Genomic DNA, 15,059 nt, shown 5'->3' with positions numbered 1-15,059 from the left:
TTAAAGTACCCTAAGGGGTCTAAATAATAATAAAGATTTCAAAACAACAAAGGTCAAATAACTCCCTTCCTCTCCCTAGAACTGATATAGATATAAACATTAAATATCATAAAAATGTGCAAAAAGTCCAGATCAATATTAAAAAAAAAACTTATTCCTGGCGGTGAACCCCGTAATGGTATATAGTGCACAAATATCCAAATCGCTACTTTTTTCAAATTTTGAAACTTATACAAATACAAAGTAATCAAAAGGTCATACAGTCCCACAAAGGCTATTGGCAGAAAGGGTTAATATGAGCCTTGTTGCTATGGGCAACGAAGGACATTATTTTTGAGTGAGTTAATATGATTTCAATTGCAAGGCTTAGCCAGGGTTATTGTACAGGCAGAGGATCATCTCTCATACTCCAGTCACATCCTAATCATTTATCTACCGTTCTATAATCTCAATTGACCGCAGCTCAGGATGTGACTGGAATATCAATGTGATGTTACACCATTTCTTATACTCCAGTCACAGTCAGAGCTGCAGTCACATATCATGGGGGGTATATAGGAATAAAATAAAACATTACAGAGTACAAAGTCATGAAACAATAGGAGTGAGGGCCCTGATCACAAGAGCTTACAGTCTATGAGGATGAGGGGGTGACACAAGAGCTTACAGTCTATGAGAATGAGGGGTGACACAAGAGCTTACAGTCTATGAGGATGAGGGGGTGACACAAGCGCTTACAGTCTATGAGGATGAGGGGGTGACATGAGAATGAGGGGGTGACACAAGAGCTTACAGTCTGAGGATGAGGGGTGACACAAGAGCTTACAGTCTATGAGTATGAGTGGGTGACACAAGAGCTTACAGTCTATGAGGATGAGGGGATGACACAAGAGCTTACAGTCTGAGAATGAGGGGGTGACACAAGAGCTTACAGTCTATGAGGATGAGGGGTGACACACGAGCTTACAGTCTATGAGGATGAGGGGTTGACACAAGAGCTTACAGTCTATGAGGATGAGGGGGTGACACAAGAGCTTACAGTCTATGAGGATGAGGAGGTGACACGAGCTTATAGTCTATGAGGATGAGGGGGGGCACAAGAGCTTACAGTCTGAGAATGAGGGGGTGACACAAGAGCTTACAGTCTATGAGGATGAGGGGGTGACACAAGAGCTGACAGTCTATGAGGATGAGGGGTGACACAAGAGCTTACAGTCTGAGGATGAGGGGTGACACACGAGCTTACAGTCTATGAGGATGAGGGGTTGACACAAGAGCTTACAGTCTATGAGGATGAGGGGTTGACACAAGAGCTTACAGTCTATGAGGATGAGGGGGTGACACAAGAGCTGACAGTCTATGAGGATGAGGGGGTGACACAAGAGCTTACAGTCTGAGGATGAGGGGTGACACACGAGCTTACAGTCTATGAGGATGAGGGGTTGACACAAGAGCTTACAGTCTATGAGGATGAGGGGGTGACACAAGAGCTTACAGTCTATGAGGATGAGGAGGTGACACGAGCTTATAGTCTATGAGGATGAGGGGGGGCACAAGAGCTTACAGTCTATGAGGATGAGGGGGTGACACAAGAGCTTACAGTCTATGAGGATGGGGGTATGACACAAGAGCTTACAGTCTATGAGGATAAGGGGGTGACACAAGAGCTTACAGTCTATGAGGATGAGAGGGTGACACAAGAGCTTACAGTCTAAGCGGAAGAAGGGATGGGTGAATAAAGAGACAGTGTAGAACTTGCATGTAAGAGCTTGTGTATATATATATATGAAGGGGAGGGGCCTGTAGATTGTCTAATGATTACTACTGACTGCACTGTATACAACTATTCAATGAGGAGGACCCTGCAAACTTATAAATGCCCTGTATATAAATGTATATCCAAGGGAGAGGAGCCCGCAGACTCATCACTGCCCTGTATATAAATATATATACAAGGGGGAGAAGCCTTCACAGGAGCCTGTCTGATGACTGTCCTGTATAGATTATAAATAAACAGGGGTGAGCAGTCTGTAGGCGGATAATAGCGACATATACAAGGGGGAGGAACCTGCAGACTATCTGATGGCTGCCCCCTGTATATACATGTATACAGCAGGGAGCTCTGCTTGCAGACTGTAATATGACTATACAGGCGGTCCCCTACTTAAGGACACCCGACTTACAGACAACCCATAGTTACAGACGGACCCCTCTGCCCACTGTGACCTCTGGTGAAGCTCTCTGGATGCTTTACTATAGTCCCAGACTGCAATGATCAGCTGTAAGATGTCTGTAATGAAGCTTTATTGATAATTCTTGGTCCAATTACACCAAAAATTTTGAAATTCCAATTGTCACTGGGGCAAAAGAAAAAAAATTGTCTAGAACTTCCATTATAAAATATACAGTTTCGACTTACATACAAATTCAACTTAAGAACAAACCTCCAGGCCCTATCTTGTATGTAACCCGGGGACTGCCTGTAATGTATAGACGAGGGAGGAGCCTCATACACACAAGGGGAGAAGTGAATGCTTATGTATGATATAGGAGCGGGGGGTGAATATTTTGGCAGAGGACGGAATGTTGTTTAAGAAGCAGGCGGAACCTTTCTTCCCCGCGCAGTAGTTTCCGCGGGACCGGGGATCGCAGTGCACATAAGATGGCTGCGCCCTGGCTGCCGGCTCCGGACACTCGGGTTGGTCGAAGATTCCTTAAATTTAGATTTTGTGATAAAGCAGAAAGAATAGAATGCAACGCGTGACTCCCCAACTCCCCCTCTTACCGTGACACCCCCCAGCTCCCCCTCTTACTGTGACCCCCCCCAGCTCCCCCTCTTACTGTGACCCCCCCAGCTCCCCCTCTTACTGTGACCCCCCCAGCTCCCCCTCTTACTGTGACCCCCCCAGCTCCCCCTCTTACTGTGACTCCCCCAGCTCCCCCTCTTACTGTGACCCCCCCCAGCTCCCCCTCTTACTGTGACCCCCCCAGCTCCCCCTCTTACTGTGACTCCCCCAGCTCCCCCTCTTACTGTGACCCCCCCCAGCTCCCCCTCTTACTGTGACCCCCCCCAGCTCCCCCTCTTACTGTGACCCCCCAGCTCCCCCTCTTACTGTGACCCCCCCAGCTCCCCCTCTTACTGTGACCCCCCAGCTCCCCCTCTTACTGTGACTCCCCCAGCTCCCCCTCTTACTGTGACCCCCCCAGCTCCCCCTCTTACTGTGACCCCCCCAGCTCCCCCTCTTACCGTGACACCCCCCAGCTCCCCCTCTTACCGTGACCCCCCCCCAGTTCCCCCTCTTATTGTGACTCCCCCAGCTCCCCCTCTTACTGTAACCCCCCCAGCTCCCCCTCTTACTGTGACCCCCAGCTCCCCCTCTTACTGTGACCCCCCAGCTCCCCCTCTTACTGTGACTCCCTCAGCTCCCCCTCTTACTGTGACCCCCCCCAGCTCCCCCTCTTACTGTGACCCCCCCAGCTCCCCCTCTTACTGTGACCCCCCCAGCTCCCCCTCTTACTGTGACCCCCCCAGCTCCCCCTCTTACTGTGACCCCCCCAGCTCCCCCTCTTACTGTGACCCCCCCAGCTCCCCCTCTTACTGTGACCCCCCCAGCTCCCCCTCTTACTGTGACCCCCCCAGCTCCCCCTCTTACTGTGACCCCCCCAGCTCCCCCTCTTACTGTGACCCCCCCAGCTCCCCCTCTTACTGTGACCCCCCCAGCTCCCCCTCTTACTGTGACCCCCCCAGCTCCCCCTCTTACTGTGACCCCCCCAGCTCCCCCTCTTACTGTGACCCCCCCAGCTCCCCTCTTACTGTGACCCCCCCAGCTCCCCCTCTTACTGTGACCCCCCCAGCTCCCCCTCTTACTGTGACCCCCCCAGCTCCCCCTCTTACTGTGACCCCCCCACCTCCCCCTCTTACTGTGACCCCCCCCACCTCCCCCTCTTACTGTGACCCCCCAGCTCCCCCTCTTACTGTGACCCCCCCAGCTCCCCTCTTACTGTGACCCCCCCCAGCTCCCCCTCTTACTGTGACCCCCCCAGCTCCCCCTCTTACTGTGACCCCCCCAGCTCCCCCTCTTACTGTGACCCCCCCAGCTCCCCCTCTTACTGTGACCCCCCCAGCTCCCCCTCTTACTGTGACCCCCCCAGCTCCCCCTCTTACTGTGACCCCCCAGCTCCCCCTCTTACTGTGACCCCCCCAGCTCCCCCTCTTACTGTGACCCCCCCCCCCAGGCTCCCCCTCTTACTGTGACCCCCCAGCTCCCCCTCTTACTGTGACCCCCCCCCCAGCTCCCCCTCTTACTGTGACCCCCCCCCAGCTCCCCCTCTTACTGTGACCCCCCCCCCAGCTCCCCCTCTTACTGTGACCCCCCCCCCCCAGCTCCCCCTCTTACTGTGACCCCCCCCCCAGCTCCCCTCTTACTGTGACCCCCCCCCAGCTCCCCCTCTTACTGTGACCCCCCCCCCCCCAGCTCCCCCTCTTACTGTGACCCCCCCCCCCCCAGCTCCCCCTCTTACTGTGACTTACTGTGCTGGTGGGTGTAATGAAGCTGGGGTGTGGGGGTGTCACCGGGGTTATGCTAATGAGCCTCTGTTCTCTAGTCCTTCCTGCAGAGATGCGCACACTGGCACGAGGTGCTGGACCCCAGCAGGTTACTGGCATCTCGGGTAAGTCGTGGCACCATTCAGAGAGGGAGTCATTGGTTTCTGTGGCTGTGATTGGCTGCTATATGACCTTGTGACCAGAATCTTTTCATTTAGGCAGAAATTCTCAAATCCAAAACACTACTGGCAGCGCCTGGTGCAGCAAGTACAGCGAGCGAGAACAATGAACAGGTACAAGGAAGTGGTAATAGATAAAAAGAGAAAAAGAATAAGTGCTAATGCTCACACACAAAGTTGCATATCGATTGTTGCCCAGTGCTGGACATGAAGCCGGATAGAAGCCATATGGTCTGGATCCAAGGTAAGTATGTAGACAAAAAGAAAAAATATATATCCACTTTGTCTGCACTGGTAAAAGGTAAAAAAGGTCATGCATTTAAGAGCCATGTTTTTTTGCTTTTTTATGTATCACTGAACTTAATAAACTTCTGCTGAACTTTTTTACCTTTTACCAGTGCGGATAAAGTGGATATATGTTTTTTTCTTTTCGTCTACAAGGAAGTAGTACTGTGCACTCTCCATATATACAGGAGAAGTGGTACTGTGCACTGTCCATATATATACAGGAGAAGTAGTACTGTGCACTGTCCATATATATACAGGAGAAGTAGTACTGTGCACTGTACATATATATACAGGAGAAGTAGTACTGTGCACTGCCCATATATATACAGGAGAAGTGGTACTGTGCACTGTCCATATATATACAGGAGAAGTAGTACTGTGCACTGTCCATATATATACAGGAGAAGTGGTACTGTGCCCTGTACATATATATACAGGAGAAGTAGTACTGTGCACTGTCCATATATATACAGGAGAAGTGGTACTGTGCACTGTCCATATATATACAGGAGAAGTAGTACTGTGCACTGTCCATATATATACAGGAGAAGTGGTACTGTGCACTGTCCATATATATACAGGAGAAGTGTTACTGTGCACTGTCCATATATATACAGGAGAAGTGGTACTGTGCACTGTCCATATATATACAGGAGAAGTAGTACTGTGCACTGTCCATATATATATACAGGAGAAGTAGTACTGTGCACTATCCATATATATACAGGAGAAGTGGTACTGTGCACTGCCCATATATATATACAGGAGAAGTGGTACTGTGCACTGCCCATATATATATACAGGAGAAGTAGTACTGTGCACTGTCCATATATATACAGGAGAAGTAGTACTGTGCACTGTCCATATATATATACAGGAGAAGTAGTACTGTGCACTGTCCATATATATCTACAGGAGAAGTTGTACTGTGCACTGTCCATATATATATACAGGAGTAGTGGTACTGTGCACTGTCCATATATATATACAGGAGAAGTAGTACTGTGCACTGTCCATATATATACAGGAGAAGTAGTACTGTGCACTGTCCATATATATATACAGGAGAAGTAGTACTGTGCACTGTCCATATATATACAGGAGAAGTAGTACTGTGCACTGTCCATATATATATACAGGAGAAGTAGTACTGTGCACTGTCCATATATATATACAGGAGAAGTTGTACTGTGCACTGTCCATATATATATACAGGAGTAGTGGTACTGTGCACTATCCATATATATATACAGGAGAAGTAGTACTGTGCACTGTCCATATATATACAGGAGAAGTGGTACTGTGCACTGTCCATATATATACAGGAGAAGTAGTACTGTGCACTGTCCATATATATACAGGAGAAGTAGTACTGTGCACTGTCCATATATATACAGGAGAAGTAGTACTGTGCACTGTCCATATATACAGGAGAAGTTGTACTGTGCACTGTCCATATATATACAGGAGAAGTAGTACTGTGCACTGTCCATATATATACAGGAGAAGTTGTACTGTGCGTTATGTGGGAAGTCATGATATCAGGTGTCGGTCTCCATTGATTCCTCTTTGCTTGTGTCTTGCAGCTGCTGGAGGCTCGGAGACTCTGTGAGGCAAGTTGGGGTTTTGGTCTCTGATAGTTTTTGGGTGTGGTCGGCATATGGGGGTCTTGTGTCTCTGTTGGGGGGTGCGAGGGATCCCCCATTTGTTTGGTTCTGATCTCTCTTCTTTGGTCCTCAGGCCTCTGTGCACCCGGACTCTGGGCAGGTTCTCCCCCTGATCTTCAGACCATCAGGTGAGCGCAGTCTTGTACCACTTTCTACTCCCTGCAAAGAGTTTGTATGTTCTCTCCGTGTTTGCGTGGGTTTCTTCCAGTTTACTCCCACACTCCACAACATACTGGTAGGTTGATTAGATTGTGAGCCCAAAAGGGACAGGGACCAATTTGACAAACTCTGAACAGCTCTACGGGATCTTCAGTCGCTATATAAAGAATTATTATTATTAAGGGGAAGGGTTAGCGCCTCCCCCCCCCCCCCCCCTTACCTCTCCATAGGTCTTAGAAAAAGGAGGTGATCTTAAACTTTTCCATTTTTTCCTTAGTTTTATTTCAGGCCCCCCCAGGGGTCCGATCACTCATACAATATAATACAATGCTACTGTATTGCGGTATATATAGCTGGCAGCTGCTATCCAAGACCGACCTGCAAGTCTCTGAGACCGCTGACACTCTCCTCCGACTGTTACGCAGCATTTCCAGTGGTTGCCACCATCTTGGGTGGCCGATTGCCCACCATGCCACCAACATACTCCCCCTAAGTCATTGGAGGGTGCAGATCCGACATTCAAGATGGTGGCGCCCCTGGCAATGGGGTTAGGTCATATAGTCGCATTTGAGCCTTGCACTTAACAGATGGCAGACACAACGACCGTGGCAGTTAGAGACGGGTGTCAGCCGTGTTATACACGTGAACACAACTAATATTCCAAACACCCAGGTTGTTATGTCACACGAGAGGACGGTCCTTCCTGTGTCTCCATCATGTGAGACGGACTCCTGCCGTGAAGCTACAGGACTGGGTAACAATGAACAACTTCAATATCGATAGAAAACATGTAGTGTATGACATTGATAATTGAATTATAATAAACCAAAAGAAATTTTGACATTTTATCATAAACGATGATAACTTTATGTGTATGAGCGGCCATAACAATCGTACAAATTCATCTATTAAAGACCTTATAGATAGATTAAGCTTCACCCTAATTTATAAAGTAAAAATATCCACCAATATGATTATATTACAAAGGAGGCCTCCCTAAAAATGAAGACCTGTATGTGCCGCATGGTTTCCTGTAGAAACGCACGTATTCCTAAATATGTATAAAACCTGTGTGTAACTTCATACATGGTCAGGATGTAAGAGTTCTCCTTAATTTGCCAATTAAGGCCGCCTTGTAGGCGTGTAGTGACTTATAACCATTAACGCTCCACTAAGGGATTCTGGGTAAATATGCAAATACGTTTTTCAGTATGTGATAAGGAAAACATTGCCTCTCTTGCTACCTTGTAAGGCAGCTCCCTTAGCATCAAGCATGACTTTCAGGAAGCCTAATGACATGATGCAGGATTAAAGCCAAACCACTACATGTATTCCAGAAGGATCAGATTCCCATCTGTAGACAGCACTGTTTGATGCCTCTGCATCTCGTCAGTACAGTATAGGGAACTGGTTTGGGAGTGAGAGGCTTTTGACTACTTAAGAGGGTCTGGCCAAGCAGGACATGCCCTCTCTGTGGCCAGGTAAGAATAACATAAAGTTGATTTTATGGGGATGTGAGGGAAACAATTTTTAGGGAAAGGGTAGAAGGGTGTTGGTCAGTAGGGCTCTATGGGAACCTGTCACTAGCTGGATTTATGAAAAATATGGTGACGGGTTCCCTTTCAAACAGAATCTTTCAATAAAATTGGTTTATATATATATTTTTTTTTTTCTTATCAAAGAGAATTGTCTGCTGGTTTTTACCTCTCTCCTCCTCCCCTGTATAACATCCACAAAGGAAATACATGAAGTGATCATTTATGATAAATGTCAAGATTTCTGTTTTGTTTATAATAGTTCAGTTATCATTGTCCCACATGTTTATATTTACTGTTACCCAGTCTTGTAGTCACACGGGAGGGGTCCGTGTCACAATGTCATTGCGCTCTTGTGTGACATAACAAGCCGGGAGTGTTAAATATTACTTGTGATTATAAGACTCGCACGTTGATCAAAGTCTGAGTCTACTTTTTAATGTTGTAATAAAGAAAAATGGTTTATGAGCCGTTGGAGCGTCCAGTTGAGAGCTGAGTTACGTTGATCCTTTTAAAAATGTCTTCCTTTGTTCCGATAAAGCTGGAATCCATTTACACCAATTCTTGTGCATCTGAGATGGTTTGGGTGTCAGAAGCCAGCCAGGATCCACTACTGACACTGACCACTCCTGATACTGGACACCCTCCACTACTGAAGCTGAGACCCAACACTACGGACACCCTTCATTACTGAAGCTGAGACCCAACACTACGGACACCCTTCATTACTGAAGCTGACACCAAACTTTACGGACACCCTCCACTACTGAAGCTGAGACCCAACACTACGGACGCCCTCCACTACTGAAGCTGAGACCCAACACTACGGACGCCCTCCACTTCTGAAGCTGAGACCCAACACTACGGACGCCCTCCACTACTGAAGCTGAGACCCAACACTACGGACACCCTCCACTTCTGAAGCTGAGACCCAACTCTACGGACACCCTCCACTTCTGAAGCTGAGACCCAACACTACGGACGCCCTCCACTACTGAAGCTGAGACCCAACACTACGGACACCCTTCATTACTGAAGCTGACACCAAACTCTACGGACACCCTTCATTACTGAAGCTGACACCCAACACTACGGACACCCTTCATTACTGAAGCTGACACCAAACTCTACGGACACCCTTCATTACTGAAGCTGACACCCAACACTACGGACGCCCTCCACTACTGAAGCTGAGACCCAACACTACGGACTCCCTCCACTACTGAAGCTGAGACCCAACACTACGGACACCCTTCATTACTGAAGCTGACACCAAACTCTACGGACACCCTCCACTACTGAAGCTGAGACCCAACACTACGGACGCCCTTCATTACTGAAGCTGACACCAAACTCTACGGACGCCCTCCACTACTAAAGCTGAGACCCAACACTACGGACACCCTTCATTACTGAAGCTGACACCAAACTCTACGGACACCCTCCACTACTGAAGCTGAGACCCAACACTACGGACGCCCTTCATTACTGAAGCTGACACCAAACTCTACGGACGCCCTCCACTACTAAAGCTGAGACCCAACACTACGGACACCCTTCATTACTGAAGCTGACACCAAACTCTACGGACACCCTCCACTACTGAAGCTGAGACCCAACACTACGGACGCCCTTCATTACTGAAGCTGACACCAAACTTTACGGACACCCTCCACTACTGAAGCTGAGACCCAACACTACGGACGCCCTCCACTACTGAAGCTGAGACCCAACACTACGGACGCCCTCCACTTCTGAAGCTGAGACCCAACACTACGGACGCCCTCCACTACTGAAGCTGAGACCCAACACTACGGACACCCTCCACTTCTGAAGCTGAGACCCAACTCTACGGACACCCTCCACTTCTGAAGCTGAGACCCAACACTACGGACGCCCTCCACTACTGAAGCTGAGACCCAACACTACGGACACCCTTCATTACTGAAGCTGACACCAAACTCTACGGACACCCTTCATTACTGAAGCTGACACCCAACACTACGGACGCCCTCCACTACTGAAGCTGAGACCCAACACTACGGACGCCCTCCACTACTGAAGCTGAGACCCAACACTACGGACACCCTTCATTACTGAAGCTGACACCAAACTCTACGGACACCCTCCACTACTGAAGCTGAGACCCAACACTACGGACACCCTTCATTACTGAAGCTGACACCAAACTCTACGGACACCCTTCATTACTGAAGCTGACACCCAACACTACGGACGCCCTCCACTACTGAAGCTGAGACCCAACACTACGGACTCCCTCCACTACTGAAGCTGAGACCCAACACTACGGACACCCTCCACTACTAAAGCTGAGACCCAACACTACGGACACCCTTCATTACTGAAGCTGACACCAAACTCTACGGACACCCTCCACTACTGAAGCTGAGACCCAACACTACGGACGCCCTTCATTACTGAAGCTGACACCAAACTCTACGGACGCCCTCCACTACTAAAGCTGAGACCCAACACTACGGACACCCTTCATTACTGAAGCTGACACCAAACTCTACGGACACCCTCCACTACTGAAGCTGAGACCCAACACTACGGACGCCCTTCATTACTGAAGCTGACACCAAACTCTACGGACGCCCTCCACTACTAAAGCTGAGACCCAACACTACGGACACCCTCCACTACTGAAGCTGAGACCCAACACTACGGACGCCCTCCACTACTGAAGCTGAGACCCAACACTACGGACGCCCTCCACTACTGAAGCTGAGACCCAACACTACGGACGCCCTCCACTACTGAAGCTGAGACCCAACACTACGGACGCTCTCCACTACTGAAGCTGACACCCAACACTACGGACGCCCTCCACTACTAACGCTGCTACACGACACCTACCACTACGTTGAGGGCAGCCTCCTATGTAAATCGCAATGAGACATCTGGTTAAGGGGAATACAGGATATTATATCCACTTATTTTATCACGTTTTGTTCCCACGTTGTCGTTGCCTGTTGTAAGAAGTCTTTTTTCTGTATTGCAGTGTATGTATTGCTGGGGGCTCCGCTGGTGAGTTGCTTGGTACATGGGTGGGTTCTGGCTGCTTCCTGCACACACAATGGATGACACGTGTCATATGTGTAACAGGCGATGGCAGCGCTGATTCCACATGTGAGGGTCGCATCCAGTTTCATCTGTCAGGTAAGTCGTCTCCTGGTTCCAGGCTCCAGCGCTCGGCTGCTCTTCATCCTGTAATCATGTTGATGTCCTGCAGCTTCCCTTCCAAACGTACAATGTTGGCTTCAGTCTGGTGAACAGAAACCTCTCGATGCAGGTAGGTTCTTGGCATGAGGGACAGGCCTGGTCCATAAGGAAGGAGAATATATTTCTCTCTATTTCTTGCAGAAGGCCGACCATCCCCTCTACCTGTCCGCTTCCGTGCTCTACCTCACCAGTATGGGGGTACGTATTGGTGTCAGGAGGTCACATCCCATGCCCCATCATTATAGAAGTCCCTCATTGTGGTCTTCCCCTACAGGCAGCTCCAGCCCTTGCCATGAAGAGACTCGGGATCAGCAGTCAGTCTGCTCGCAGTGTCTTAAGAATTCTTTCACCTCCGCTCTACGGTAAGTAACCAGAGGATCAGTCTCCTCCCCAGCTGTGACCGCAAGGGATGTCTAATAGGCATCTGTGTGAATTGCAGCGCTGCTCGGAGGACTTAGCGTGGCTCTCGTGAGATTTTCTGAAGTGGATCGTGGGGTTCAGATCATGGATCAAGAGGGAAATGTACTGGGAGTCTCCCACAAAGCTGCAGAGAAGGTAAATTCTGCAAGTCTCAAGACCCCCCCCACCCCCACCCCCATGCTGTGTACATGACCATGACACAAGGGAGACACTACAGGACACAAGGGCGACACTAAAGGACACATGGCACATGGGAGACGCTACAGGACACAAGACAAGTGGCACATAGGATCCCAGCTTTTTAAGATGGTTGGATAACTCTCCGAACCCTGAATTTCATGTGACTTAGGCAGCCTACTCATTTTCAAAGCAATTCATTTGATCCTATGAATTCTTCACCCATGTCACAACCTCTTGTAGTGTCTTAATGCCCTACTAATACTAATGTATAGGGTGCTGTAGCAATGACTGCTGCTAGGCTTTGTTTACAGTGGAGGCCTTATATTTCTAAGCCTGAAAAGAAATTGCACTAGGTTTTATTTTTTGGGGGTGTCCTACTTTCAGGGAAACGGGGATGGAGACGCTACAGGACGGGGGGGGGGGGGGGAGGGGGGGCGGCGCTCAAGGGAGACCCTACAGGACAGGGGGGGGGGGCGCTCAAGGGAGACCCTACAGGACCGGGGGGGGGGGGGGGCGCTCAAGGGAGACGCTACAGGACGGGGGGGCTCAAGCAGACGCTACATGAAAAGGGGGGGGGGGGCGCTAAGGGAGACGCTACAGGACACCTAGTCTTTTCTAATGTAGGACATGAGACAAGTTACTCCAAGCAGTATTAATAAGGAATATGGAGATCTTACTAGAGGACACAATTGATATTGGGGACATACAGAAGGCCATGGCAGAATACAGAATAATAGTCTCCCCCCCCCCGCCCCCCATCTCCTCCCATCTTTCAGGCCATGAAGGAGACGGTGCTGTCCCGGTCAGCATTGTTTGGAGTGACGGCGTTGGTCCCCTCTCTGATGCGGCAGTGAGTACTATCCTCTTATGCCCCTGCCTGGGGTTGGGGCAGTATCATAGTTCTGGGGGAGTAACCCTGAGTCTCTCTGTAGTTCTCCCCATATGCTCAGGAACCCACGGATGCTCACGCTGCTCAGAAACCTAGCTGCTGTTGTCACTTTTGGAATGATGGTCCCTGTGTCCTTCAGCCTCTTCCCACATAAAGGATCGGTGCGTATCTGTTACTGGAACCAAGTGACGCTGGGCCGGAGGGGTACACAATTCACAAACGCTTTATGTCTAATGACAATGTATTACAGATCAGTCGAGAGGACCTGGAGGAAGAACTGAAGGAGAAGACGTCAGAACCTATTGTCTTCTATAACCGTGGGCTGTGATACTGGGTGGCCCGGGCACCAGATGGGGCGCTGCTGCTGCTAGATTTTCCTATAAAATGTAATTAGCTTCTATGAGGCTGGAAGAGAGAATCTACTCTGTCCCAAATGGATGCGACCCCCCTCTATAACCAGAAGTACAGGCCTGGATTCACCCCAATAGGGTCTTCTCAGGTCCCGGCGGTGGGATTGTGTGGTGCACGGTCATGCCCTCAGGAGGTTCCTTCTGCTTCATATACTCCTGGATTTATTCACAAGTCATTAAAACTATAAAAACATGGACAAAAATGATAATCACTACTTATAATATCTCAGACCTTAAGCACACCTGGCCTATATAGTATTACTCAGGAGGGGAAGTATCCGGACGACACGATAGAGAGGCCTCATATCAAGTCATGTGACTCAAGGTCCCATCATGTCAAGGAAAAGATGAATAAGTCCTAATAAAAGTTCTTTTTCTCCACGTCAAACTTCATTGGTGGCTCCTCCTCCTCCGCACATTGGTTTGCCCATTGTATACAGCCGATACACCTTATTGTGTTTGTCAGTATCGGTTTATTTGTCGATAAAGTTTGATGCTCAAAACAAGGTGTATTGGTCCATACGATGGACACCAATGATGTGCGGCGTCTCCTTCAGAGGTATTGGGCTAAGATTATTAACAAAGACTTCTTCATATCCTTTAAAGTCTTGAAATCATTTGATCAGATGGTCAAATGTAACATTTAGATGTGGCCAAAACCCTCGGGACAAACCCGAAACCCAAAATCGATTCGAGATTGTTGGTAGTAGGTGTGAGATAAGACGCTTCATTGTAAACCAGAGAATGTTGTATATTCAGCAATGAGTCCCAAAATATATGTTGGAAAGACCTGACGCATTTCTAAACATTTTGGAGATATCGGAACTGGATAGAAATGATCACTCGCCATCAAGGTCGATCTATCCTCCTGGCGCTGCTATATGCGTGCATAGACTTGCATGGCGGAGCTCTGTCGACTCCAAAGTTGGATCTACTAGGCATCCGCAGAGATCCAGAAGAGCTGAGGATGTGTAAGCAGAGCACCAGCGCCCAAGGACAGCAGAAGCTATGGGAGCGTGGAGTAGCCTTTGCTCCCGCTGTCTGGAGAGGCTACTCCACCCCCCAGTAGCCTTTTCATATTAAGTAGATAAACTGTAGAAAGTATCCTAGGATTAGCTTAATATAGAATAGGGTTTAGTGCAGTGGTGGCGAAACTATGGCGCGGGTGCCAGAGGTGGCACTCAGAGCCCTTTCTGTGGGCACTCGGGCCATCGCCCCAGGTGATGACAGAAGTGCATTATCTTTGGAGGTCCTCCTGCTGGACCTGCCATTCTTCCTGCACAGAGACCCTGGAGAGAAGCTACAACAAGAGTTTGAATTTGTCCTCCTTCCTTCAACTGTATTGGTGTCCTCAGGGGCTGATACGATTGAATGATGTGGAAGAACTGGTAGCAATAGGTTGCAGCTTAAAATGCCATGTTGGCGCTTAACGGTAATTAAGTGGATTTTGCTTTGCAGCTTGGGCACTCTGTCTCTAAAAGGTTTGCCATGACTGGTTTAGAGGGTCACTGGGAACCTACCATCAGATCTACCTTAAAGG

At 48.9% G+C, this 15,059-nt stretch overlaps 1 protein-coding gene across 2 annotated transcripts; it reads left to right on the top strand.

Annotated features, from left to right (window-relative positions):
* The first annotated feature begins 2,600 nt into the window (after nt 1-2,600).
* On the top strand, nt 2,601-13,900 carry SFXN4 (sideroflexin 4). Of its 2 annotated transcripts, none has more exons than XM_072130070.1 (14): nt 2,601-2,698; nt 4,606-4,671; nt 4,769-4,839; nt 6,600-6,626; nt 6,754-6,808; nt 11,400-11,425; nt 11,504-11,557; nt 11,631-11,690; nt 11,762-11,818; nt 11,895-11,982; nt 12,060-12,175; nt 12,997-13,070; nt 13,153-13,270; nt 13,360-13,900. In XM_072130070.1, the coding sequence occupies exons 2-14, from the start codon at nt 4,620-4,622 to the stop codon at nt 13,435-13,437; spliced, it is 876 nt and encodes a 291-aa protein (XP_071986171.1). In that variant the 5' UTR covers nt 2,601-2,698; nt 4,606-4,619; the 3' UTR covers nt 13,438-13,900. The 2 variants fall into 2 exon arrangements, with proteins under 2 accessions (XP_071986171.1, XP_071986170.1); XM_072130069.1 differs by having other exon boundaries at nt 2,607-2,698; nt 4,765-4,839.
* The last annotated feature ends 1,159 nt before the right edge of the window (nt 13,901-15,059 follow it).

This window comes from Engystomops pustulosus, chromosome 11 (genome assembly GCF_040894005.1).
Source record: "Engystomops pustulosus chromosome 11, aEngPut4.maternal, whole genome shotgun sequence".
NCBI classification, from domain to species: Eukaryota; Metazoa; Chordata; class Amphibia; order Anura; family Leptodactylidae; genus Engystomops; species Engystomops pustulosus.
This window is presented reverse-complemented; position numbering and strand designations above follow the sequence as displayed.